Here is a 24828-nt window from a genome sequence, read left to right on the forward strand (position 1 = left end):
ATCCACAATCTTTTAAGATGGTTTATGAGTTTGTTAATTAAAGTTGTGGAGTACCTGGCTCGAATGTGGTCACTGTATTTCACGTTTTGGTTGGTTTGGTTTCAAAAATGTCTTTTGGTGTGTGCGTGAATAGGATTTTGTGTTACATATTTTTTTTGTGTTATTTGTTTTTTTCGAACAATGCAGAAGTTATATTTTAGACGGAATTTTGAAAATTAACATTTATAATTGGGTGATTTTTCCAACCCATTTAAATAAATTAAGTTAAGTGCCAATTAAATTTAATTATTCGCTGAATAACCGGATGCTGGCTTACAAAGAATAGATCATAAAATGATTTATGTAAGTATAGACTAACTTAAATGCTTACGCATTTGTTGTTCTTTGCTTAATTTTATACATAAAAGCACAAGTGTAGAAGTTCTCATGTGTGAGATGTTTGTTTCATTTATTCTCGATCTTTGAATTTTACACTCGGTATAATCCAAAATATTTAAATTAATGTTTGTAACAGGTACATGAAGCTTTAATAATAACTATTTATCACAAATATTAAATAAATATACAATATATACAAAAAATTTCGGGAAAGTTTGGAATAACGTGGCAACATGCGCGCTTTGTGCTCACCCTGTGTATATAGAAAGAAGAAAGTTGTTGTTAGTGTTGGCAAAAGAAATTCGTCCTGTTTGTAAAATATATTGTGGTTACTTAACTAGAAAAAAAAAAAAACAGAAATGTGAGATTTGCTAAAGTTTACTTCGATACACCACAGAGTTAAATAAATCGTGACTTATGAATTTAATTTTATGCGAAATTCAAAACTAAAATTGAACACCTAATAAGACCAAAATTAAGTTTAATTTGAAGGTAAATTTGAAAATACGTATATGATATTCGGTCAAAGTCAAGGACATGTATTTTTATGTTTTCGAGTCAGCATCTTATGGTTGGTTTGCATATTTAGGTAGTTGCGGTTTGCGTAATTTTCATAGAATTTTTTAATTTATGGGAGAAACATCTACTAAAAATAGACTTGTGGACTCTGACAAATTCAAATAAATAGCAGAATAAAGAAAAGTAGCTACTTTAAAGTTGATCGAAATATACCGGCTGTCTCGAAAATTGCAGATTAACTCTTCGGTACGTTATGTACGGGGGTTTGGGGATCCCAAAAAATAATAAAAAAATTCTTTACGATGTAGATTACGAAAAAAACGTAATTTTATCAAAGTAAAATTGGCAACACTGCACGCACCTAATGCGTGAATACCTCCAGCTTACTTTCATTGATTTCTTAGCAACGTTGGTGACTAAAATCCACTTTTTATTTTTTTTGGGAAAAATAACCATAACAACAGTAGTAATTAATAAACCAAAAAAAAAAAACATTTAATAAGAGATTTATAAATAGAGAGCGGATTTATAAGCACAAAAAAATTAAGAATAAATAAGCGCCTAAATAAGCACAACATTTTCAATAAAAAAGTTTTATTTTAAGCAAAAAAGCATTAAAAACATATCATATTACAAATCAAAGAACACTTCTTAGAACTTTGGATAAAATATTATTACAATAATCCTAGACTTTATATTTTACACACGTATTTCAGTTTTCTTTAAAACAATTTATGATTGTAGCTTGTTCCACGTTGTCCACTGTAAAATTTTTTCGCCGATCATTTAAAATGTGTTTAAAATTGGAGAATGTGCGTTCAACATCCACACTCGTTGTTGGCGCAAATTTGAATTTTGCAACTAATGTTGAATCTAACTCCAAATTTTCTACCTTCTGGTCTTGTAAAACACGAGCAACGTCGGAAAGAACACCAAAACCTGCATTTTTATTTAACACTTCGTCAAGTTTTTGAGATACTCTAGTACCAATATCACCCCTTACTGTGTTTGCTTGTTGTTTAAATTATTTCACTAAGTTTATGACATCTACCAACAACATGTTGGGTTTTTCTAACTTTTCTATTACCATACGAATCGATAATTGCTTCTTAGAAAAGCTAGATCTTGTCGCAAATCTTTGTTTTCCAAAATATTTATGCAATCTTTAATCGATTGAGAAGAATCTTCGCTAAACTCCGTAACTACTTCCTCAAATTCTTTGACATATTTGTCATAATAAAATGTGGCCCGTAACCATGTTCCCCACCTAGCTATAATCGGCTCCGGGGGCAATGGTATGTTTGGAAATTTTTCCTTAAAATGTTGCACTCTTAGTGGGGCTTTAACAAAAATCTTTTTACCATTTGCCACTAATTCATTAACAGTAGGAAACTCCATACGTATTCCTTCAGCCACTCCGTTTAAACCGTGGGCAATGCAAATAGAGTGAATTAAATTGGGATACAATATTTTTAGATTATTCCCTGCTTTCAACATATAACGAGCTGCATCCGAGATCATTAATAAAATTTTATTGGCAAAAATAGTGACGTAAGACTGTCATTTAGAAATCTGGTAATCGTATTGCCATTTGTTTTATCTAACATTTTCAAACTTACTACATACCCTCGACTAGGGAAATTTTCATCTAAGATTCCAACAATTAAACTTGCCACGTATCTTCCACAACTATCGGTTGTTTCATCGACAGCGAACCATAAATAATTATCTCCAATGCGATGTTTAATTTCGTTGTAAACTTGCTGAAACACTGGGCCTACATCATTTTTTCGGAGAGTGCTTTCAACCGGAATATGTCAATTGCAGTGTTTTTCAAGGAATTCTTGAAAAGGGCCTTTCTCCAATTTTTTTTAAAGGTATATTGGGCTGGATCATCATTTTACATAAATCGAAATTAAACTGAAACTGCTCATCTTTTGTGGAAATATATGCAACAGATTCATGTATGGTCTGCTGTTTAATTTTAGAAACTTCAAACATTTTCTTCCTTTCTACATGAAGAGTCGTTCTGACACGTTACGTCACGTTATATTTTTTATCACTTTGAATCTAAAACAACGTACATATACAGGATTAACAAAGGAAAATAGATAAAAAAAAATTACTGAGCTTACTGTTTTCACACAAGCTCTGCAGAATATTTTGTTGTTTTCTAATTTTAATTCTGGAAAATCCCTTATCCACTCATCCGGCGTCGATTTTACTTTCGGCATTCTTTTAAAATAGTAGTAATATTACCAAAAAGAACTCAACATGTAACAAGGGAGAACCACGTATAACACTGTACTACGACAGATGCGATAGACTGATGGTTGTGAAATAAACGGTTCATTTACTTAAAAGTTTCCATTAGAAAAATTTTAAGGTAGGTAGTTGGGTACAATAATCCTTTTTTTCTAGAAAATCTTCAACAGTCTTGCCGCAAAATGCCGAAAAAGAACATCTGGTTAAAAGCTTTAATTCATTATCAACGGAAGTAAGGACTTAAAGTCATAAAATTTATGGAGTATTTTTCCAATCCTATAATAAAATTTTATTACCCAAACGACCGGAACCTATTCAGAGAAAGGGTCTGGAGTAAGTGTACTTCAATGGTCAAGTCCAGGTAAAATGCATACGATACGATACGGCTAACAAGTTTTTTGTCATCCCGACAAGACCGGCATTTGAACAAAATATACATTAAAACTCATATTCGTCGAAAAAGCATTAAATAAGCATATAAGTTTTAATATGCATAAAATTGAAAAAAAAGCAAATAAGCATAAAAAAAATGTGTCAAATGACTCCAAATTGTATCATAGTTACAGATATAAAAAAATTTTGAAGTGCTTACATTTTTCACAAAAAGCATTAAAACTAGAAATCCGCTTCCTATTTATAAATTATAAACAAAAACAAAACCAACAAAAGAAAAATCTATCAAAGCGTAACCAACTAAACACTAGAAAAGATGTTAAAAAATCCTGCCTTGTGCATATAAGTAAGCTTGTAATGTTTCCAAATTTTGATCATTCTTTATAAAAGTTAGTCACCAGTAGGTACAAAGATAAACTGATTTTGGCATATGATGTATCCTCTAAGAAAGGAGAGGGTGGGTGGGCGGGGCTAGTTGTTGCTAAGATGAGAGTGACTTTGGCAAATGAGATACCCTCAAATAAACAAGAGGGTGGGTGGGTGGGGCAGTAAATTTAGAATCATTATACCTCCACCAAAATGTGAGAAGAAATTTTTTACTATTTTTCCCTGACTCATCAAATAATTATTGTTAAAAGCGGAGCGGAGAGTTAATTCGCCATTTTCCAGACACTCGGTATAGTTTCCTTTGAGTTTACTAAACTACATCAAAATAATCCGCTTCGCTGTATTATTCAACAGCGAATTTGGAAGCTGTGTCAATAACTCCCGAATAATTGACACAACACTGGGAAAAACAGAACCAGTGTACCTAATTTAATCATAAAATCGGATAAATCTCAAACAAACAAAATTTGATATGTCCGAAAAACAAACAATACTCATCGACCTTGTAGTTACGTGTATTTGTCTCGTCGGCGATGTGCTGCATACCAATTTGTTCAAACAAACCGATGATGACCGGTTTTGAAACTGTCTTACTCAAACCGATAAAAGAACCGTAGCCTTTAGCCATCAATGGATTTATGGCCAAATAAAACCAGGTAGTAAATATTTTACGTTATATTTATTATCAGTACAATTTTACATTTACAGAAATTTTTCTTACACTAGGTAGAGTATCATAAAAATTAAAATTTCATTTTATTTGCCGCTGTAACAAAAATATTAGTAAATTACGACGTATGCAACACTTTTAACAAACTTACTAGCCTCCACTTTTCCCAAAACTGGAAGCCGATGCTGATGAGGACGCCGAGGCTTGTCCTCCTCCAGAACTTGAGGCGAAGCTACTGCTTTTGCTGCTTGCGAATCCGCCGCCGCCGCCGCCGCCATGACCGCCGCCGCCGTGGCCACCGAAGCCGCCGCCTCCATGGCCACCTAGAGATTAAATCCTGTATATGTGGCAATTTATATAGAACTTGTCTTACCGCCTCCACCACCTAAGCCGCCGCCGCCGGAACCTCCGAATCCGCCGGCACCTACCAAATAATGATGTGTTCATACTATATGTGTAAGGGTACGATAACTTACCGCCTCCTCCAAGACCGCCGCCGCCGCCGAGTCCACCGCCGCCGCCTTTACCACCGCCAAAGCCTCCGGCGCCGGACCCACCGAATCCACCAGCACCGCCGCCGGCGCCGCCGAAACCTCCATTTCCACCTCCGAAGCCGCCTCCTTTACCGCCACCGCCGGAGCCGCCGAAACCGCCGGAGCCACCGAAACCTCCGGCGCCACCGCCGCCGGAGCCGCCGAAACCTCCGTCTCCACCACCTCCGCCGAAGCCTCCTCCTTTACCACCTCCGCCGCCGGAGCCACCAAAGCCTCCGGAGCCGCCGGAGCCACCGGAGCCGCCGAAACCTCCGGAGCCGCCGCCGCCAAGACCTCCGCCGCCTCCAAGACCTCCGCCTTTACCGCCGCCGAAGCTGCCGCTGCTGCTACTGCTGCCACTGTTAGCGCTACTGCCGCCAAAGCCTATAAAAACGAGTGTTAGACAATTTTTCAAACTCTTTCGTAAACTGGTTTGAAATGATGATAATAAATGTATTTCATTGTTTCACTCTTCTTCTGTACTCGGTTTTTTAAATTTGTGTAGAAAAAATTATAAAACAAAATTTGGTGCAACAATGAAAACTTTTTGTATCTTTATGTTTATTACCACCGCCTCCTGCTCCACCGCCTCCTGCTCCACCGCCTCCTGCTCCACCGCCTCCGGCTCCACCTGCTCCGCCTAATCCACCTCCATGTCCACCTCCTAATCCTCCTCCTCCTAATCCTCCTCCTCCAGCTCCACCTCCACCGGCTCCACCTCCGCCGGCTCCTCCTCCCAATCCCCCTCCATGTCCACCTCCAAGTCCCCCAGATCCTCCTCCAATAATTTCTACAGATCCGCCAGCTCCTCCGCCATGTCCGTTTCCACCTCCCAGACCACCGCCTCCTAGTCCTCCAGAACCGCCGCCTCCGCCTAGTCCTCCAGAGCCGCCGCCTCCTCCTAGTCCGCCAGAACTGCCGCCTCCATAGCTTCCAGAGCCACTACTTGCTCCGCCTCCGGCACCTCCGGAGCCTCCTCCCAATCCTCCGCCTCCTCCTAATCCTCCGCCAGCTCCATTTCCTCCTCCTAATCCTCCTCCATGTCCTCCAGCTCCTCCAGAACCGAAACCTCCAGAGCCACCAATTGCGCCACCACCGGCACCTCCATGGCCACCGCCTCCTCCTAATCCGCCGGAGCCCCCTCCTCCTAATCCGCCTCCTCCTCCCAATCCACCTCCACCTCCGTGACCTCCGCCTCCTCCTAATCCACCTCCATGACCTCCGCCTCCTCCTAATCCGCCGCCGCCTCCAAGTCCTTTGCCACCTCCCAACAATCCGCCAAGGCCGCCTAAGCCGCCTCCGCCTCCTGCGCCTCCTCCGAATCCGCCGCCGCCGCCGAAGCCGCCCCCAAAGCCACCTCCGGCCCCGCCGCCAAATCCGCCTCCAAATCCGCCGCCGCCGCCGCCTCCTCCGCCGCCTCCACCGCTACTGCCTTTGCCGTACGAGCCATAAGGCGAGCGTCTTTGTCTGGAGACGACTTTGAGTTTCTGAAAGAAATAATTTTTTTTTTTGTTTGATGATATTTAATTTAGGTACTACCTCTGGGTTTTCTAAAGGCTGGCCGTCAGCAGGGCGGAAGTAAATTCCGTCGGTGAGGGCCTCGTCTTCGGGGATGGGTTGAACTAGCAAAATTCCTGGTTGTATCCTGGGTTTGGAGCTGTCTTGAGGGATCTCGTTGTTGATGCCGCCGTCGACATTTTCCGCTCTCTTTGGTCCGTTGATAAAGTTAATTAAGTACACTACACCCACTGGTCTTGGAACCGCCACTTCTTCGGCGATCGCGCCGACGATTAACACCACAAGTGGAACCGGCCACCGCATGTTGGGATCTGCTACAATCGGTTACAATAATCCGTTTTTATACCTCTTTCGTTCTTCGTTGTATCATTACCACGTTTTTATTACACGTAAAGAATCACGATTTGATTATGCAATCACAACAGAAAAAAACAGAGATCCTATTATTCCGAATTGTGGAGATAATTAGCAGATCTTCGCGGTACGAAAAGAGGAAAAAAGCGCAACATTTTGACTGCCGGCGTGGAACCTGTTCATGACTTATTGCCTTATTAGTGTAAACACCATTGTTCCTTTTTTGCCGATAAAAGGCGTAATTGCGATAATCTTTATTATTAGAGTACCGATCAAAAAACACAAAAGAATCTTGACATTTAAAAATTCGCAGAAAGTTTTCTGTTCGAGCGTGTTTTATTTCTCGAAAGAACGGTTTCAGTGTAAATCAATTTGCATAATCGGCTTCGATTACATTGATTAATAGGAATTATAAAAGCTGTCGTCAAAATAATACTCGTTCATCGATAATAATAATGCAATTAATGGCGGTGTTAACCACAAATGATTGAAAAATGACGGTATCGGTGATAAATTAGCACAATTTATTTATTGTTTATTAAGTCTAAATTATGATAATTACGAAGGTAGAAATTTCTGAAATAATGGAATTTTAAGATAACTAGTTTTTTGGTAAATTCCGTTAGTAAACTGTAACTTGATTTTGTAGGTGATTTTGTGAGTCCCCTGAAAAATTTTAAGAATTAAATTGCATCATCGAGAGTTATTATGTTAATAATGTTTTGAAACATGTTGACGCTTCGCATCGTAAAAACAATATTTTATATGTTAACTATAATTAGCGAAAAAGAAAATAATAACTTATTTTAGTAAAATGAAGATAACAAAAAGGAAAATAAAACTGCAGACATAAATTAATCTTCCTAGATTACGAGTCTAGCGTAAATTTATTCCACTTTCAAATAACCGAGGAAATCAGGAAAATATTTTTATTAAAAAAGTGTGATGTTATCGATAATAACTCGAATGTTTATACCATTGAAAACAGTTTTCTTAGGTAACAACTATGAGAGGTTATTGTTGTCCAAAATTATCGATTTTATTCAACAAACATATTAAAAAATTTAAATAAGGTAGTGATAATTATCATCGTTAGTGCTAATTGCATAGTGTGCTCATTGGTTGAATTTAGAAATATTGACACGTTTGATGGGTCAATTGACATCATGTGACATGTGAGTGGAATAATCCCATTTTTTCAAAAATTGTCAAAGCGGTTATGTAGTAAGGAAAACGGGACTAAATTATCGAGAATTATTCGTAAATTAGGGGTCTGAAGTCATTCTTGCTTCATCTGTTAATAAATGAGAAAAATGACAAAATAAAATCCAAAAAATTATAATGAGATTATTTTTGACGCTGTTCTCTCAGAAGAGAAAAAAATATCTTCCAAAGGTTTTCCAAGAAGTTTCTAAAAATGTTTCAAAAATTTTCATAGATTGCTACGATTTTTGGTGGTTTCTTTAAATTATTCGAATTTTTTTAAAAATGTTCCAAAAATTTTACAAAAAATTGTATAATAACGAAAACATATCTGCTTACGTGTCTAAAGTCATTCCTGCTTCATCTGTCTATAATTATATGGGAAAAATGGGAAAATAGTTTTCAAAAATTGTCCAAAAAATGGATAACCGAATTCTATCCAAAAAATAAAAATGGGATATACATACTGAGAGTCTTTCGTAGATTGCAATCATTTTTGGTGGCTTCTTTAAATGACTCAGAAAAAATGGAAATTATTTTCCAAGAAATTTCCAAAAATTTTCCAGAAAATGTTCAAAGAAGTTCGACAAGAAAAACGGGAATATATTTTTTAAGTTTTCCAAAAAAGCTTAATCATAGGCTCCGAATTGTTGCTGCTTTTGAAACAACGGAAGAAAACGGGAAAATAATTTCCAAACATTATCGAAAAAATTCCCCGAAATTTTTCAAAAATGTTCTAAACATTTTCTAAAAAGTTATATAGTAAACAAAAAAATTATATTATTACGAATATAAAGCTAATTTTGATTCATCTGTCTAAATAAGAAAATAATTTTCGAAAATTTTCCAAAAAATGGATAATCGAATTCTATTCAAAAGGAAAGGAGGATACACATCTTGAGAATCTTTTCGTAGATTGCGATCATTTTTGGTGGCCTCCTTAAATATCTGATTCAGAAAAAATTAAAAGTATTTTCCAAAAATTTCCAAAATTTCCAAAAAATTTTCCAAAAAGTTATATGACACAAAAAACATAAATGATTACGCGTCTCAACTCACTCTTGCTTCATCTGTCTAAATAAGTGAGAAAAACGGGAACATATTTTTCAAGTTTTCCAAAAAAAAAAAACTTAATCGGCTTCAATTAAAAAAAAAATGTCTAACATATGGAAAAACAATCGTAGATTGCGAGTTTTTGCTGCTTTTGAAACAACGGAGAAAATGGGAAATAATTTTCAAAAATTGTCCAAAAAATTTCCTAAAATTTTTGAAAAATGTTCAAAAATTTTTGAAAAATGTTCAAAAATTTTCCCAAAAGATATATAACAAAGAATAAATATATATGATTGCGAGTCTAAAGTTAATCTTGCCATATCTGTCTAAATTAGAGAAAAATGAGAAAATAATTTTGAAAAATTGTCCCAAAAATCCGGTAATTTCCCAAGAAGGTATATATCACAAAGAAAATATAAATGTTTACAGGTTTGAACTCATTCTTGCTTCATCTGTCTAAATTATGGAGAAAAACGGGATCACATTTTTCAAGTTTTCCAAAAAAAGCTTTAATTCAAAAGAAAAAAAAATGTCTAACATATGGAAAAACAATCGTAGACTGCGAATTTTTGCTGCTTTTACAACAACGGAAGAAAACGAGAAAATAATTTCCAAAAATTATCCAAAAAATGTCCCAAAATTTTTCAAAAATGTTCAAAAAAATCCCAAAAGTTATATAGCAAAGAAAAAAAAAATATATGATTACGAGTCTAAAGTCAATTTTGCTTCATCTGTCTAAATAAGAGAAAAATGAGAACATAATTTTCAAAAATTGTCCAAAAAGTGATTAATCGGATTTTTTTCAAAAGAAAAAGAGAATGTAACAAATTGAAAATCATTTCGTAGATTGCGGTAACTTTTGGTCGCCTTTTTAAGTAACTATAAAAAATTAAAAGTATTTTCCAAAAATTTTTCAGAAAATTATTCTGAAAAATAATTTCCAAAAATTATCCAAAAAAAATCCTGAAATTAAAAAAAAATGTTCAAAAAATTTCCCGACAATTATATCTATAGCAAGGGAAAAATATATACGGACACGAGTCAATCTTGCTTCATCTGTGTAAAAAAGAGAAAAATGAGAACAGAATTTTCAAAAATTGTCCAAAAAGTGATTAATCGGATTTTTTTCAAAAGAAAAAGAGAATGTAACAAATTGAAAATCATTTCGTAGATTGCGGTAACTTTTGGTCGCCTTTTTAAATAACTATAAAAAATTAAAAGTATTTTCCAAAAATTTTCAGAAAATTTTTCGAAAAATAATTTCCAAAAATTATCCAAAAAAAATCGTGAAATTAAAAAAAAAATGTTCAAAAAATTTCCTGACAGTTATACCTATAGCAAGGGAAAAATATATACGGACACGAGTCAATCTTGCTTCATCTGTGTAAAAAAGAGAAAAATGAGAACATAATTTTCAAAAATTGTCCAAAAAGTGATTAATCGGATTTTTTTCAAAAGAAAAAGAGAATGTAACAAATTGAAAATCATTTCGCAGATTGCGGTAACTTTTGGTCGCCTTTTTAAGTAACTATAAAAAATTAAAAGTATTTTCCAAAAATTTTTCAGAAAATTTTTCGAAAAATAATTTCCAAAAATTATCCAAAAAAAATCCTGAAATTAAAAAAAAATGTTCAAAAAATTTCCCGACAGTTATACCTATAGCAAGGGAAAAATATATACGGACACGAGTCAATCTTGCTTCATCTGTGTAAAAAAGAGAAAAATGAGAACATGATTTTCAAAAATTGTCCAAAAAGTGATTAATCGGATTTTTTTCAAAAGAAAAAGAGAATGTAACAAATTGAAAATCATTTCGCAGATTGCGGTAACTTTTGGTCGCCTTTTTAAGTAACTATAAAAAATTAAAAGTATTTTCCAAAAATTTTTCAGAAAATTATTCTGAAAAATAATTTCCAAAAATTATCCAAAAAAAATTCTGACATTAAAAAAAATGTTCAAAAAATTTCCCGACAGTTATATCTATAGCAAGGGAAAAATATATACGGACACGAGTCAATCTTGCTTCATCTGTCTAAAAAAGAGAAAAATGAGAACATAATTTTCAAAAATTGTCCAAAAAGTGATTAATCGGATTTTTTTCAAAAGAAAAAGAGAATGTAACAAATTGAAAATCATTTCGTAGATTGCGGTAACTTTTGGTCGCCTTTTTAAGTAACTATAAAAAATTAAAAGTATTTTCCAAAATTTTTCAGAAAATTTTTCGAAAAATAATTTCCAAAAATTATCCAAAAAAAATCCTGAAATTAAAAAAAAATGTTCAAAAAATTTCCCAAAAGTTATACCTATAACAAGGAAAAAATATATATGAACACGAGTCAATCTTGCTTCATCTGTCTAAATAAGAGAAGAATGGGAAAATGATTTTAAAAAATTGTCCAAAAAGTAATTAAGTAATCGGATTTTTTTCAAAAGAAAAAGAAAATGATACAAATTGAAAATCATTTCGTAGATTGCGGTAACTTTTGGTCGCCTCTTTAAGTAACTTCACAACAATTTCACATTTCTCAAGAACGTTGACAAAACATGGAGGGTCAATGATTCTGACAAACGAGGAAGTTTGCTGTGTTCCCCTTCATTCCGTGGAATGCTTATCAGAAGAAAATATATGTGAATTGTCAGGTATCTATATAACAAATTTAGATTTGTATCTAATTAATGTATACAAACCGCCATCTGCTAATTTTAACATGTTTGTTGACGTCCTAGTCAAATTGTTTTATACTGTCAATACATATACGGACAATGTCTTTGTAGTAGGAGACTTCAACATTGATATTAAGAGTGAGGATTACTTCAAGCATGGATTCTTAGACTTCATGCAAAGTTATGGTCTGCAACATTTAGTAAATTTCCCAACTAGGAAAAACTCATGCCTGGACAATGTATTTACTAATATAGACACCTGTTGTTGTATTGTTGCGCCTATTGATACTTGTTTATCAGTTGACAATAAACGTCAAACCACTTCTTACAAAATAATAAGACCAATAACACCTACGGGGCAGTTTAATCTTTTTCAGATGTTGTCAATGGTAGACTGGGGATTTATTGCGTCCAATGTTTTGGATGCCAATACTAAATTTAATAGATTTGTAGATCTAATACAACAAAATGTAAATGCTGCTTTCCCTGTGAAAAGTGTACCTATATTTAATGTACGGAAAAAAGTAAACTGGTTTGACGAAGAGCTTTGTAGATTACGCTCTACACTACATCTGTTGGATGAGATTCATAATATATATGGTACTGAAGAAAGTAAACGTGCCAGAAATAAATTTAAGCAGTTTTATCAAAATACTATTAATGAAAAAAAAATAGCTTATAACAACAAGACCATAACCACAGCTGCTAATAAGAGCAAGGCAATGTGGCAAGTATTAAACCAATATAGAAATAAATATGAATCTGTAGATAAAGAAACGAACTGTGATATATCACGTGATTCATTTAATAATTTTTTTGTAAATGCGGCAAATAAGATTCTTAATAATACAAATAATGTCCCTCAATCACTTAACTTATTATCTAGCATCAACACTTACAGCCATAATTTCAGTAGTTTCAACTTCACTGAAGTGTCTCCTACGGGAGGCTATAGATAAATTAAAAAACAAAAGTTCAAACGATGTATACGGTATTAATGTAAAAATAATAAAAGGCATTAAGGACTTAATTATATCTCCCCTGACGAAACTTATCAATTTGTGTATTAAACACTCAGTCTTTCCAGACTGTTTAAAAATGGCTGTTGTAGTTCCTATCTACAAGAAAGGAGATACACAGGATCCCACCAATTATAGACCAATTGCGCTGCTTCCTATTTTTGCTAAGATATTTGAAAGGATTTTATTCGATCAATTAGAGAATTATTTAGAACTCAACAAATTGTTCTCAGATGACCAATTTGGCTTCAGAAAGCGACGTAATACAAGCGATGCTGTACGAGGATTGGTGGATTTTGTTGGCAGATGCTTTGAACGGGGTAGGATTGGAGTTGCTTCGTTTTTGGACCTCTCCAAGGCCTTCGACTGTGTTAGCCATCCAATTCTTTTAGACAAGTTAAACATGTATAACTTAGATTCCTCAAGTGTCAAACTTCTAAAATCATACTTAGAAAACAGGTGCCAGGTTGTTAAAGTAAAAGGAAAACTGTCACAGTGTTTGACAATTAGTCGTGGCGTTCCACAAGGATCTATTCTGGGTCCTTTGCTGTTCCTAATTTTTATCAATGACTTGCCTTTCTGCTTAACTAGTAAAACCACACTTTTTGCTGATGATACAACCCTGGCTAGTGAGGTGTCGGAGATTGAATCTGTTTGTCGGGCTGGAGCTTTGGCCCGGTCGGAGGCCTTGGAGTGGTTCAATAATAATGATCTATGCCTAAACACGGAAAAATCGGTAAATGTTATCTTTACTTTAAAGAGAATTGAAGTCCCACCAAATTTCAATGATTCAGTTAGATTTTTGGGAATATATCTCGATTCCAAACTTACATGGGCGGTACATGGTAACTTTTTAGCAAAGAAAATCTCGAAATCTATTTTTCTTCTAAATAATCTTAAAGAACAAGTTAGCCATGACACTCTCCGGGCGGCTTACTACGCGCTTTTGGAAGCACATCTATCATACGGTATAATTATATGGGGTCACTCTGCCATTCGTCATAGGTTATTTCGTTTACAGAGAAAGGCAATTCGTATCTTGGCAAAACTAGGTTTCAGAGACGATTGCAGAAATAAATTTGTTGATATGAAAATACTCACACTGCCTAGCCTGTATATTTTTCATTGCCTCACTTACATTAAATGTAATTTGGATAATTATAATCGCCATAATGATGTACATAGTTATAACACTAGACATAATGATAAACTTTGTCCTAGGAGATGTAGAATAACCAAGACACAAAATGGAGTTGAATTCTATGCTATAAAATTTTACAACAAGCTGCCAGCTCAAATAAAAGAGCTAAAAATAGGTATTTTTAAGAAAACTATTAAAAAAGTGCTCTTAAGTAAGGCGTATTATGAGATAGACGATTTTCTAAAAGATAGTCCATGGATCTATGAAATTGTGTGATATTGTTGTCATATCTTAATGTATGTTTACAAATTTGACGTGTACAAAACCAATGTAGTGTTAAAGTACAAATAAAATTATTTATTTATTTATTTATTTATTTATTTATTTATTTATTTATTTATTTATTTATTTATTTATAACTATAAACAATTAAAAGTATTTTCCAAAAATTTTTCGGAAAAGTAATTTCCAAAAATTATTATCCAACAAAAAAATCCTGAAATTAAAAAAAAATGTTCAAAAAATTTCCCAAAAGTTATACCTACAGCAAGGAAAAAATATATATCAACACGAGTCAATCTTGCTTCATCTGTCTAAATAAAAGAATGGGAAAATCATTTTCAAAAATTGTCGAAAAAATGAATGGTCGGATTTTGTTCAACAGAAAAAGAGATATACATAGTGAGAATGTTTTTGGTGCTCTCTCTAAGAAAAAAATGAAAAATATTTTCCAAAAAATTTCCAAAAATTTTCCAAAAAATTTTCCAAAAACATGTCTTACATTGTAATTTTTGTTGAGAAATAATGAGAATTTTGCAGTTAAATTCCGCCCCTTGGGTCTCGGTGATTAAAAAAAATCAGCACAATTGTGATGATTTTTTTTCATTCTTAGAAACTAAAAACACGTTTAAAATGGAACATTTTTGTAAGGAAATATGGATTTTGCAATTAGGCTCCGCCCCTCGATCTGATAACGAATGAAAAATTCATCACAAAATAAGGATTTTGCAGTTAAGCTCCGCCTTCTTGGCTCATGACGAATAAAAAGAATCATCACAATTGAGATAGGGCGGGTGGGCGGGGCTTATATTTTCCTTTTTTTTTCTTAATGTACATAGCCATCTTTTCACAGAAAAAAGGTAAATTAATTTAAAAAATAATTCAAAAAATGGTTAAAAGGCTGCTATTCAAAAGAGAAAAAATAACCAAATTATGAAGAAATATTTCTACACTAGGAAAACAGGAAAACTATTTCAGAAGATTTTCACATATTAAGAACATTTTTGTCAATTGCGATCATTTTTGTTGGCCTCTGTAAATAACTTAGAAAGAATATAAAAATTTGGAAAAAATTTTGCAGAAATTTTCCAAAAAGTTTTGAAAATGAAACGACAAAGGAAAAACAGATTATTCTTGGATTGCTGGTCTCAAGTCATTCTTGTTTAGTATATCTAAATAAGGAAAAATCTGGTAAATAATTTTTAAATGTTTTCCAAAAAAATACCTATATTTCGGATTCCATTCAAGAGAAAAAAAAAACAAAAATTAGTCGGTCTCTTCAAATGACACAGAAAAACGTAAAAATATTTTCCAAAAAAAAAATAGCAAAACCAGTTCTATTCAAAAGAAGAAATAGAGATAACTTGTAGGGAATTTTTTGTAGAATTACCTCTTCAAAAAAAGAAAGAGATTAAAGTGAAAATAGTAGTTTGTAGATTTTTTAAGAAACATTTTTTTCTGTGATTACAGACATTCCATAACGACGGTATATATATTTTTTTAATTTTCCATAAAAAATCAAAAACGTCATTCCCGCACTGCGTGCCGCAATCTCCCACTTTACGCACCAAAACTCGTCCCCCATGCACACTTTCCCATGGCCTCCCAAAACCACAATTTTAAACCACGCTTCGGAAAGTACAATGCTGAACCCCAGTCTCGTACATTGCGGTTTGTCAGGGGTCCCATAAATGTTTTATGCATGTTCTCCGTGTCCGTACATGAACTGTAATCCAATCATTTCCTTTTTCGCTTGTCACGTTATCAGTATCACAGTGCATTTTTTCCCGACAAAATCCGGGACCAAAACCCAGCCATGATGCAACAAACAAAAATAACCTCCGCCTGCACAAAAACTGCATTCCCAAGGCCGAATAAAACAATAATCACCTATTAACCGGCAAGCAAAAACAAAGAGCAGGCAAAACCGTTACTCGGCATTCGTAATGACAGGAAACCTGCGGCTGAAATCCCGAAATTTGTAATGTAAATCTGCTACAATTATTACACTAACGAACGCAACTCCACGTGTTCAAGGCCGGCTCCACGAAGAAGAGAACTTTTTCTCGGTGCCGGAGTCTAATTTATGCTTCGAGTGGATAAACACGATCTTCTTAATTAATCGGTTTGAGATTATAATCAAATTTGCGACTTATGGATGAGGGAAAACCATTACATCACTGCCAACTTCACCTTGACGTCTTTTTGTCAAGCGTTTTGTCAGTTGACGTCGTGCTCTTGTGGGATGTTTTATTTATGAGAGGATGTCGTCAGGTCGGTGCAGTTGTGGAGTTTGAAAAAATGCCAATTAGGATTATTATAATGATGAAGCAATTATTGCTAAGTAACTAATAAATTTAATTAGCATCGTATGCATTGTAGTTTTAATGTATTATAATTCAACGGCTTATTTTTAGAATACAAGGATGTTTCTTATTTTTATGGAACGGCGTCTTTTATTCTTTATTTTTAATGTAGTTGTTTGTAAGGTAAGCAAGAGCAATTAAGGATTGTTTGCGGAAATTTACTTTCAACCGGCAGAAAAATTTCTTGAAGATGTTTACTTGATGGAGTCGAAAAACCTGTACATTAGTAAAAATGTCAGCAGAATTACAGGATTTATGCTTTATTACTTTCACTAACTTAAGGTTATTGCAAAAGTGCAAAGCATTACCAGAACTAAGATCTGCGGTTTGTGGCAAAGATTTTATAACAAAGTTCTTCTAAAACTGGTAGGTCGATAATACTATTTATAAATTATAGATACCGATCTCTACAAGTTCTTCAAATTAGTTCGTCGAAATCTACTTGTCAGATCTTTTAAATTGATTTTTAGGTAACTTGAATTTTTCAATTATTAAATTTTTTAGTAGGTTTTTTTTGTAGATTTCGACCTGCAGATTCTTTTTGGTTTCATTTTTTCAAAAATTTCAGACCAATTTTTAGAAATTTTGACTTTGAAAATTTTGCCCAGGACGCTATATTTTTCGAGTTAGCAAGTCGAAATCTAAACCGCCGAATTTTTTTAGGATTTTTGAGCAACATTTCAATTTTTTGACATTTAAGAAATTTTCAAGCCATTTTCGGCTTCACTTCGTCTAAAAACCGCACCATTTTTCCAGAATCGCCAATATAAAATGCGACAATATTAAGATTTTTAAGACATTTGTTTGTTTTTAAAATTTTGCTCCTCTTATGTAATTTTCGACTTTCGAAAATAATCCATAGGTATTTTTTTCATATTTCAACCTGGAGAAATTAATTTCGGTTTCATTTCTTGGATATTTCCTACCATTTTTCCAGAATTTCCAATTTGATTCTTGCTTTATCCGCTAGTTAAACGAAACAAAGGAAAATAATTAAAATAATTTTACAACATTTTCCAAAAATTTGGGTACTGAATTTATTTATTTATTTATTTATTGATTTGATTTATCCAACGGGCATAGCCCACATAGGAAATACATCGGAAAGAAAATACAAAACAAAAAAATCCTAATACAATAAATGAAATTAAATTACTACTAAAATAACAAATGAATTCCAACTAATTACAATAAATTATTACTAACAAATAACTTAAACCATATTACAAATTACCAGACAGTGCTAATTTCGCTTTAGTACCAAAAACACTTCTTGAAACGGCAAAAATATCGACATAATACTGAATGCTATTATATAAACGACACATTCTATAAATACAGAATTTCCAATTTGATTCTTGCTTTATCCGCTAGTTAAACGAAACAAAGGAAAATAATTAAAATAATTTTACAACATTTTCCAAAAATTTGGGTAATTTGGTATTCGTTCAGACGAAAAAAAGGTCCTAGCTTATGATAAAATATCTATAGATTGCGAATCTGAAGTCATTTTTGCTTTGTTCTTGGAAAAATGAGAAAAGCAGGAAAATAATTTCCAAAAATAATCCAAAATTTGGTTAATCGGATTCAATTTAAACGAAAAAAGGATGCACATATTGAGAATGTTTCGTTGACCTAACTTATTATACGGAATTTTCCGTAGAATTTTCTATTCCAAGAAAGGAAATAAGGTACAGTGTTTTCAAATTTTCTAAAAAGTTTAAAAATGTGCGCTGTTCGAATGGAAAAATGGCGATAAGACTGAACATAATAAGCCCCGCCCACCCACCCTGTCTCGTTTTCAGTGATTGATTTTATCCGAACCGAATGAAATGAATGATCTTTTGCTGAACAGAAACAAAATTAGTAGTTAGAATGAGAAGAAGGTGGGTGGGCGGTGCTAGTACTTGCTAAGATAAGAGGGATTGCAAAAGAATCTTACTCAAGTGTCTTTAAAATATAATCAAAAAATTAATAAAAATCGAATAACACCCGGTATATTTTCTAAACAAGTTGTAGTTTTTAATTCAAATTTTAATGAAATGTTTGTCTATATGCAACAGTCTTCTCCACTAAATTTCAACATTCTACGCCTACTCCTTCTAGATGGTGCATTTTATTTGAAACGCAGTGTATTTTTCTCCAAAAGCTATTATCAGCTTTACTTCTCTCAAAATTCGTATCATTTTTCCAAAATCGCCAATTGGTAGAATTTTTAAGAAATTTGATTTTCAAACTGAATATTCAAAAATTTTGTTCTGGGAACTATATTTTTTCAATTAGCACGTTGAGATCTACTTTGCTGATTTTTTGCGGATTTTTGGGCAACTTTTTCAAAATCTCAATTTTTCAATGCTCCTTAAGAAATTTTCGACGATTTTTCGACCACCTTCGAAAAAACTATCAAGAATTTTTTTCAAGATTTCGACCCCTAGAATCTGTTTTTGACTTCGTTTCTTCGAACATTCCCATCATTTTACCAAAAGTTTTTAGAAAATTTAGCTTTCAAACAATAACTGTGCTGGAAAATCTTGCATCGGGGCGGTACATTTCAAAATTTTTGATACTTTTTTAAGCAATTTTTCCAATTTTTTGATTCTTAGGAAATTTTTGATAATTTTTTCACTATTTTCGAAAAATTAAAATAGATTCCTCTTGTAGATTGCAACCTCCAGAAGCTATTTCCAAAGTCGCCAATGGCAATAGTGTTCATATTAAGGATTTTTAGAAAACTTGCCTTCGAAAATTATTACCATTTTCCAGAAACGCCATATGAAATATGATAATTTTTAGGATAAAAAAAGAATACGAATATTTTGAAAATCTTGCTTAGAAACTATAAACATTCAATATTCTTCCAATTAGAACGTCAAAATCTATATCCCACAATTTTTTCTAAATTTTCAGGAAACTTTTTCAAAATTTCAATTTTCCGACCATTTTCGAAAAAAACTTGAAAGATTTTTTTTTAGATTTCGAGCTCCAGAAGCTATTTTTGACTTGTCTGCTTCGAAAATTCCTACGATTTGTTTTTCAAACAGAATATTAGAAAATCTTGCTTTGGGACACGACATTGCATTGAGTTTTTTGAAGATTTTTTGGCAATTTATCCAAAAGTTCACTTTTTTTATTCTTAGCAAATGTTTGATCATTTTTCCACCATTTTCGAAAAAACTGAAATAGATTCTCCTTGTAAAGTGCGAATCGAAGTCATTTTTTGCTTTGTTCTTGAAAAAATGAGAAAAGGGACTAGTACTTGCTAAGGTAAGTCTGAATTTTTTCCGGGTTTTTGAGCAACTTTTTCAGAATTTCAATTTTTCATTAGTCGAAAAAAAGGATTTTTTTGGAAGATTTCGACCTCCAGATGCCATTTTCGGTTTCATTTCCTAGAAAATTCCTATCATTTTTCCAAAGGCGCCAATATGAATATTGCCCATTTTTAGGATTTTTAGAAAATTTGACTTTCAAACCGAGTATTTAAAAATCTTGCTCCCGAAAGCTACATTTTTTCAATCTACGTTGCTGAATTTTCTGCGGCTTTTTGGGCAACTTTTTCAAAACTTAAATTTCTCTATACTTCTTAAGAAATTTTCGGCCACCTTCGAAAAAAGTAGCAAGAATTTTTTTCCTTGAAGATTTCGAGCTCCAGAAGCTATTTTGACTCCCCTTTTTCGAAAATTCCCACGATTTTACTAAAATCGATAGTGAGAAATATGTCAGATTTTAGGATTTTTAGAAAATTCGACTTTCAAACTGAATTTTGGAAAATCTTGTTTTTGGACGCTTCATTGCACAATTTTTTACGTAATTTTTCCAAAAGCTCAAATTTTTTTGCTTAAAAATTTTTGATCATTTTTCCACCATTTCCGAAAAAACTGAAATAGGATTTCTGTCGTAGACTTCGACCTCCAGACGCTATTTTCGGCTGTATTTCCTCGAAAATTCCTTTATCATTTTTTCAAAGTCGCCAGTATGAATAGTGCGAATTTTTGGGATTTTTAGAAAATTTGACTCTCAAACCGAATATTTAATAAAATTTAATTTTTCAATAATTTAATTTTTGGGAACTCCTTAAGAATTTTCGAGCACTTTCGAAGAAACTAGGAAGAATTTTTTTTTGGAAGATTTCGACCCCAAGAAGCTGTTTTTGGCTTCGCTTTTTCGAAAATTTCTGTTTGAAAAATATGTCAGTTTTTAGGATTTTTAGAAAATTCGACTTTCGAACCGAATATTGGAAAATCTTGCTTTGAGACGCTACACTGAAGATTTTTTTGAGGATTTTTTAGTAAATTTTTCCAGAACCTCAGTTACTTGATTCTTCAAAATTTTTTGATCATTTCTCCACTATTTAAAAAAAAACTTAAATAGATTTCTTTTGTAAATTACGACCTCTAGAAGCTATTTTCGGCTTCATTTCTTCGAAAATTCGTACCATTTTTCCAGAAACGTCATATGAAATATGCTAATTTTTAGGATTTTTTAAAAAATGTTATAACGAATATTTCGAAAACCTTGCTTAGAAACCATTTCAATAGTTCCAATTAGGACGTCAATTAGCACGTTGGAATCTACATTCCACAATTTTTCTTAATTTTCAGGCAACTTTTTCAAAATCTCAATTTTTCAATACTCAAAAAATTTTCGATGATTTTTCGACCACTTTCAAAAAAACTGAAAGAATGTTTTTCTCTAATATTTCGAGTCCAGAGGATTTTTTTATCAATTTTTCCAAATGCTCAATTTTGAAAAAATTGAAGTAGATTACTTTTGTAGATTTCGAGCTCCACAAGCTATTTTCAACTTTATTTTCTCGAAAATTCCTATCATTTTTCTAAAGTCGCCAATATTAATAGTGCTCATTTTTGGAATTTTTAGAAAATTTGACTTTCAAGCCGAATATTTAAAAACCTCGCTCTTGAACGCCATACATTTTGAATTAGCACGTCGAGATCTAAATCACTGAATTTTTTAAGGATTTTTAGGCAACTTTTCCAAAAGCTCAATTTTCGAAAATTTTTAGACCACCTTCGAAAAAGCTGAGAAGGATTTTTTTGTTTTGAAGGTTTTTAGCTCCAGAACCTATTTTTGACTTCGCTTTTCGAAAATTTCTATGATTTTACCAAAAACGATGATAAGAAATGTCAGTTTTTAGGATTTTTAGAAAATATAAAGGAAAGCAAATTATTCTTTAAAAGTTTTCCAAAAAAAAAGACAAAATTTTCGACCTCTTTCGAAAAAAACTTGAGTATTTGCTTTTCTTTGCTTTTCTCAAAATTCGTACCATTTTTCCAAAATCGCCAATTGATAGAATTTTTAAAAAATTTGATTTTTAAACCGAATATTTGAAAATCTTACTTCTAAATTATATTTTTTCAATTAGCGCGTTGCGAATTACAATGCTGATTTTTTTGCGGGTTTTTGGGCAACTTTTTCAAAATCTCAATTTTTCAATGCTCCTTAAGAAATTTTCGACGATTTTCCGACCACCTTCGAAAAACCTTTCGAGAATTTGTTTCAAGATTTCAACCCCCAGTGGCTTCTTCGAAAATTCCTATCATTTTTCCAAAATCGGTAATATCAAATATGTTAGTTTTTGGGACTTTTAGAAAATTTGGCCTTCACACAGAATGTTGGAAAATCTTGCTTTAGCCAATTTTTCCAAAAGCTCAATTTTTGATTTTTAAGAAATTTTTGATCGTTTTTCCACCATTTTCGAAAAAAAATGAAATAAATTTTTGTTTAGACTTCGACCTTCACAAGCTATTTTCGGTTGCATTTCGTCGAAAATTCCTTTATCAATTTTTCAAAGTCGTCAATATGAATAGTGCCAGTTTTGGGGATTTTTAGAAAAATTGGCTTTCAAATCGAATATTTAATAAAATTTAACTTTCTCAAAACCTTACTTTTTTGACCACCTTCGAAGAAACTAGAAAGATTTTTTTTTTTTGAAGATTTTGACCCCCAAAAGTTATTTTTGAATTTGCTATTTCGAAAATTTCTATTTGAAAAATATGTCAGTTTTTAGGATTTTTAGAAAATTCGACTTTTGAACCGAATATAGGAAAATCATGCTTTGAGACGCTACACTGCAGATTTTTTTGAGGATTTTTTGGTCAAGTTTTTCACAAGCTCGGTTTTTTTATTCTTAAGAAATTTTTGTTCATTTCTCCACTATTTTCGAAAAAACTAAAATAGATTTCTTTTGTAGATTTCGACCTCTAGAAGCTATTTTCGGCTTCATTTCTTCGAAAATTCCTACCATTTTTCCAGAAACGTCATATGAAATATGCTAATTTTTAGGATTAAAAAAAATGTTAATAACGAATATTTCGAAAATCTTGCTTAAATCCATTTCAATAGTTTTCTAATTAGCACGTTAATTAGCACGTTGGAAACTATATCCCAAGATTTTTCTAAATTTTCAGGCAACTTTTTCAAAATTTTAATTTTTCGATAATCAAAAAATTAAAAATTTTCGATGATTTTTCAACCACCTTCATTAATTTTTCTAAAAGCGCAATTTGTTTATACTTAAGAAACTTTTGATCATTTTTCCACCATTTTCGAAAAAATTGAAATAGATTCCTTTTGTAGATTTCGACCTGCAGAAGCTATTTTCAACTTTATTTTCTCGAAAATTCCTATCATTTTTCTAAAGTCGCCAATATTAATAGTGCTCATTTTTGGGATTTTTAGAAAATTTGACTTTCAAGCCGAATATTTAAAAATCTCGCTCTGGAACGCCATATATTTTGAACCAGCACGTCGAGATCCTAAATCACTGACTTTTTTACGGATTTTTAGGCTACTTTTCCAAGCTCAAATTTTCGACATTCCTTTAAGAAATTTTCGATTCGAACAAAAATAATAAGGACTTTTTTGTAGATTTCGACTCAGAAGCTGTTTTTCGTTTTAATTCAACGAAAATTCCTACCATTTTTCTAACACTACCAATAGAATTAGTGCCCTTTTTTAGAATTTAAAAAAAATTAACTTTCAAAACTAATATTTAAAAATCTTGTTCAGAAACTCTATATATTTTGAATCAGCACGTCGAGATCTAAATCACTGAATTTTTTAAGAATTTTTAGGCAACTTTTCGAAAAGCTCAATTTTCGAAAATTTTTAGACCACCTTCGAAAAAGCTGAGGATTTTTTTGTTTTGAAGGTTTTTAGCTCCAGAACCTATTTTTGACTTCGCTTTTCGAAAATTTTTATCATTTTACCAAAAACGATAATAAGAAATGTCAGTTTTTAGGATTTTTAGAAAATATAAAGGAAAGCTCTTTCGAAAAAAACTTGAGTATTTTTTTGTAGATTTTTATCCAAAAGCTACTTTTAGCTTTGCTTTTCTCAAAATTCGTACCATTTTTCCAAAATCGCCAATTGATAGAATTTTTAAAAAATTTGATTTTTAAACCGAATATTTGAAAATCTTACTTCTAAATTATATTTTTTCAATTAGCGCGTTGAGAATTACAATGCTGATTTTTTTGCGGGTTTTGAGGCAACTTTTTCAAATTCTCAATTTTTCAATACTCCTTCAGGAATTTTCGACGATTTTTCAACCACCTTCGAAAAACCTTTCGAGAATTTGTTTCAAGATCTCAACCCCCAGTGGCTTCTTCGAAAATTCCTATCATTTTTCCAAAAACGGTAATATCAAATATGTTAGTTTTTGGGACTTTTAGAAAATTTGGTCTTCACACAGAATGTTGTAAAATCTTGCTTTAGCCAATTTTTCCAAAAGCTCAATTTTTGTTTTTTAAGAAATTTTTGATCGTTTTTCCACCATTTTGGAAAAAAAATGAAATAGATTTTTGTTTAGACTTCGACCTTCACAAGCTATTTTCGGCTGCATTTCCTCCAAAATTCCTTTATAATTTTTTCAAAGTCGCCAATATGAATAGTGCCAATTCTTAGGATTTTTACAAAAATTTGACTTTCAAATCGAATATTTAATAAAATTTAACTTTCTCAAAACCTTAATTTTTCGACCACCTTCGAAGAAACTAGAAAGAATTTTTTTTTGAAGATTTCGACCCCCAGAAGTTATTTTTGACTTCGCTATTTCGAAAATTTTTAT

At 32.7% G+C, this 24828-nt stretch overlaps 1 protein-coding gene across 2 annotated transcripts; it reads right to left on the reverse strand.

Annotated features, from left to right (window-relative positions):
• Positions 1-4602: 4602 nt before the first annotated feature.
• Positions 4603-7009, reverse strand: LOC135137015 (uncharacterized). Of its 2 annotated transcripts, XM_064066549.1 has the most exons (7): positions 6685-7009; positions 5714-6632; positions 5401-5529; positions 5089-5280; positions 4986-5036; positions 4764-4935; positions 4603-4708 (listed from the first exon to the last, which is right to left on the reverse strand). In XM_064066549.1, the coding sequence occupies exons 1-7, from the start codon at positions 6964-6966 to the stop codon at positions 4699-4701; spliced, it is 1755 nt and encodes a 584-aa protein (XP_063922619.1). In that variant the 5' UTR covers positions 6967-7009; the 3' UTR covers positions 4603-4698. The 2 variants fall into 2 exon arrangements, with proteins under 2 accessions (XP_063922619.1, XP_063922618.1); XM_064066548.1 differs by having other exon boundaries at positions 5089-5529.
• Positions 7010-24828: the final 17819 nt, after the last annotated feature.

Source organism: Zophobas morio, unplaced genomic scaffold (assembly GCF_036711695.1).
Source record: "Zophobas morio isolate AGI-343-1 ecotype UQ-CSIRO unplaced genomic scaffold, CSIRO_AGI_Zmor_V1 ptg000028l, whole genome shotgun sequence".
In the NCBI taxonomy this organism is placed as follows: domain Eukaryota; kingdom Metazoa; phylum Arthropoda; class Insecta; order Coleoptera; family Tenebrionidae; genus Zophobas; species Zophobas morio.

Coding starts and splice junctions, on each gene's coding strand:
- LOC135137015 (XM_064066548.1), bottom strand. CDS start 6,966: ATGCGGTGGCCGGTTCCACTTGTGGTGTTAATCGTCGGCGCGATCGCC. Junction 5,530..5,713: donor CGGTGGAGCAGGAGGCGGTG/GTAATAAACATA, acceptor TCGTTTTTATAG/GCTTTGGCGGCAGTAGCGCT. Junction 5,037..5,088: donor CGGCGGTCTTGGAGGAGGCG/GTAAGTTATCGT, acceptor ATTATTTGGTAG/GTGCCGGCGGATTCGGAGGT.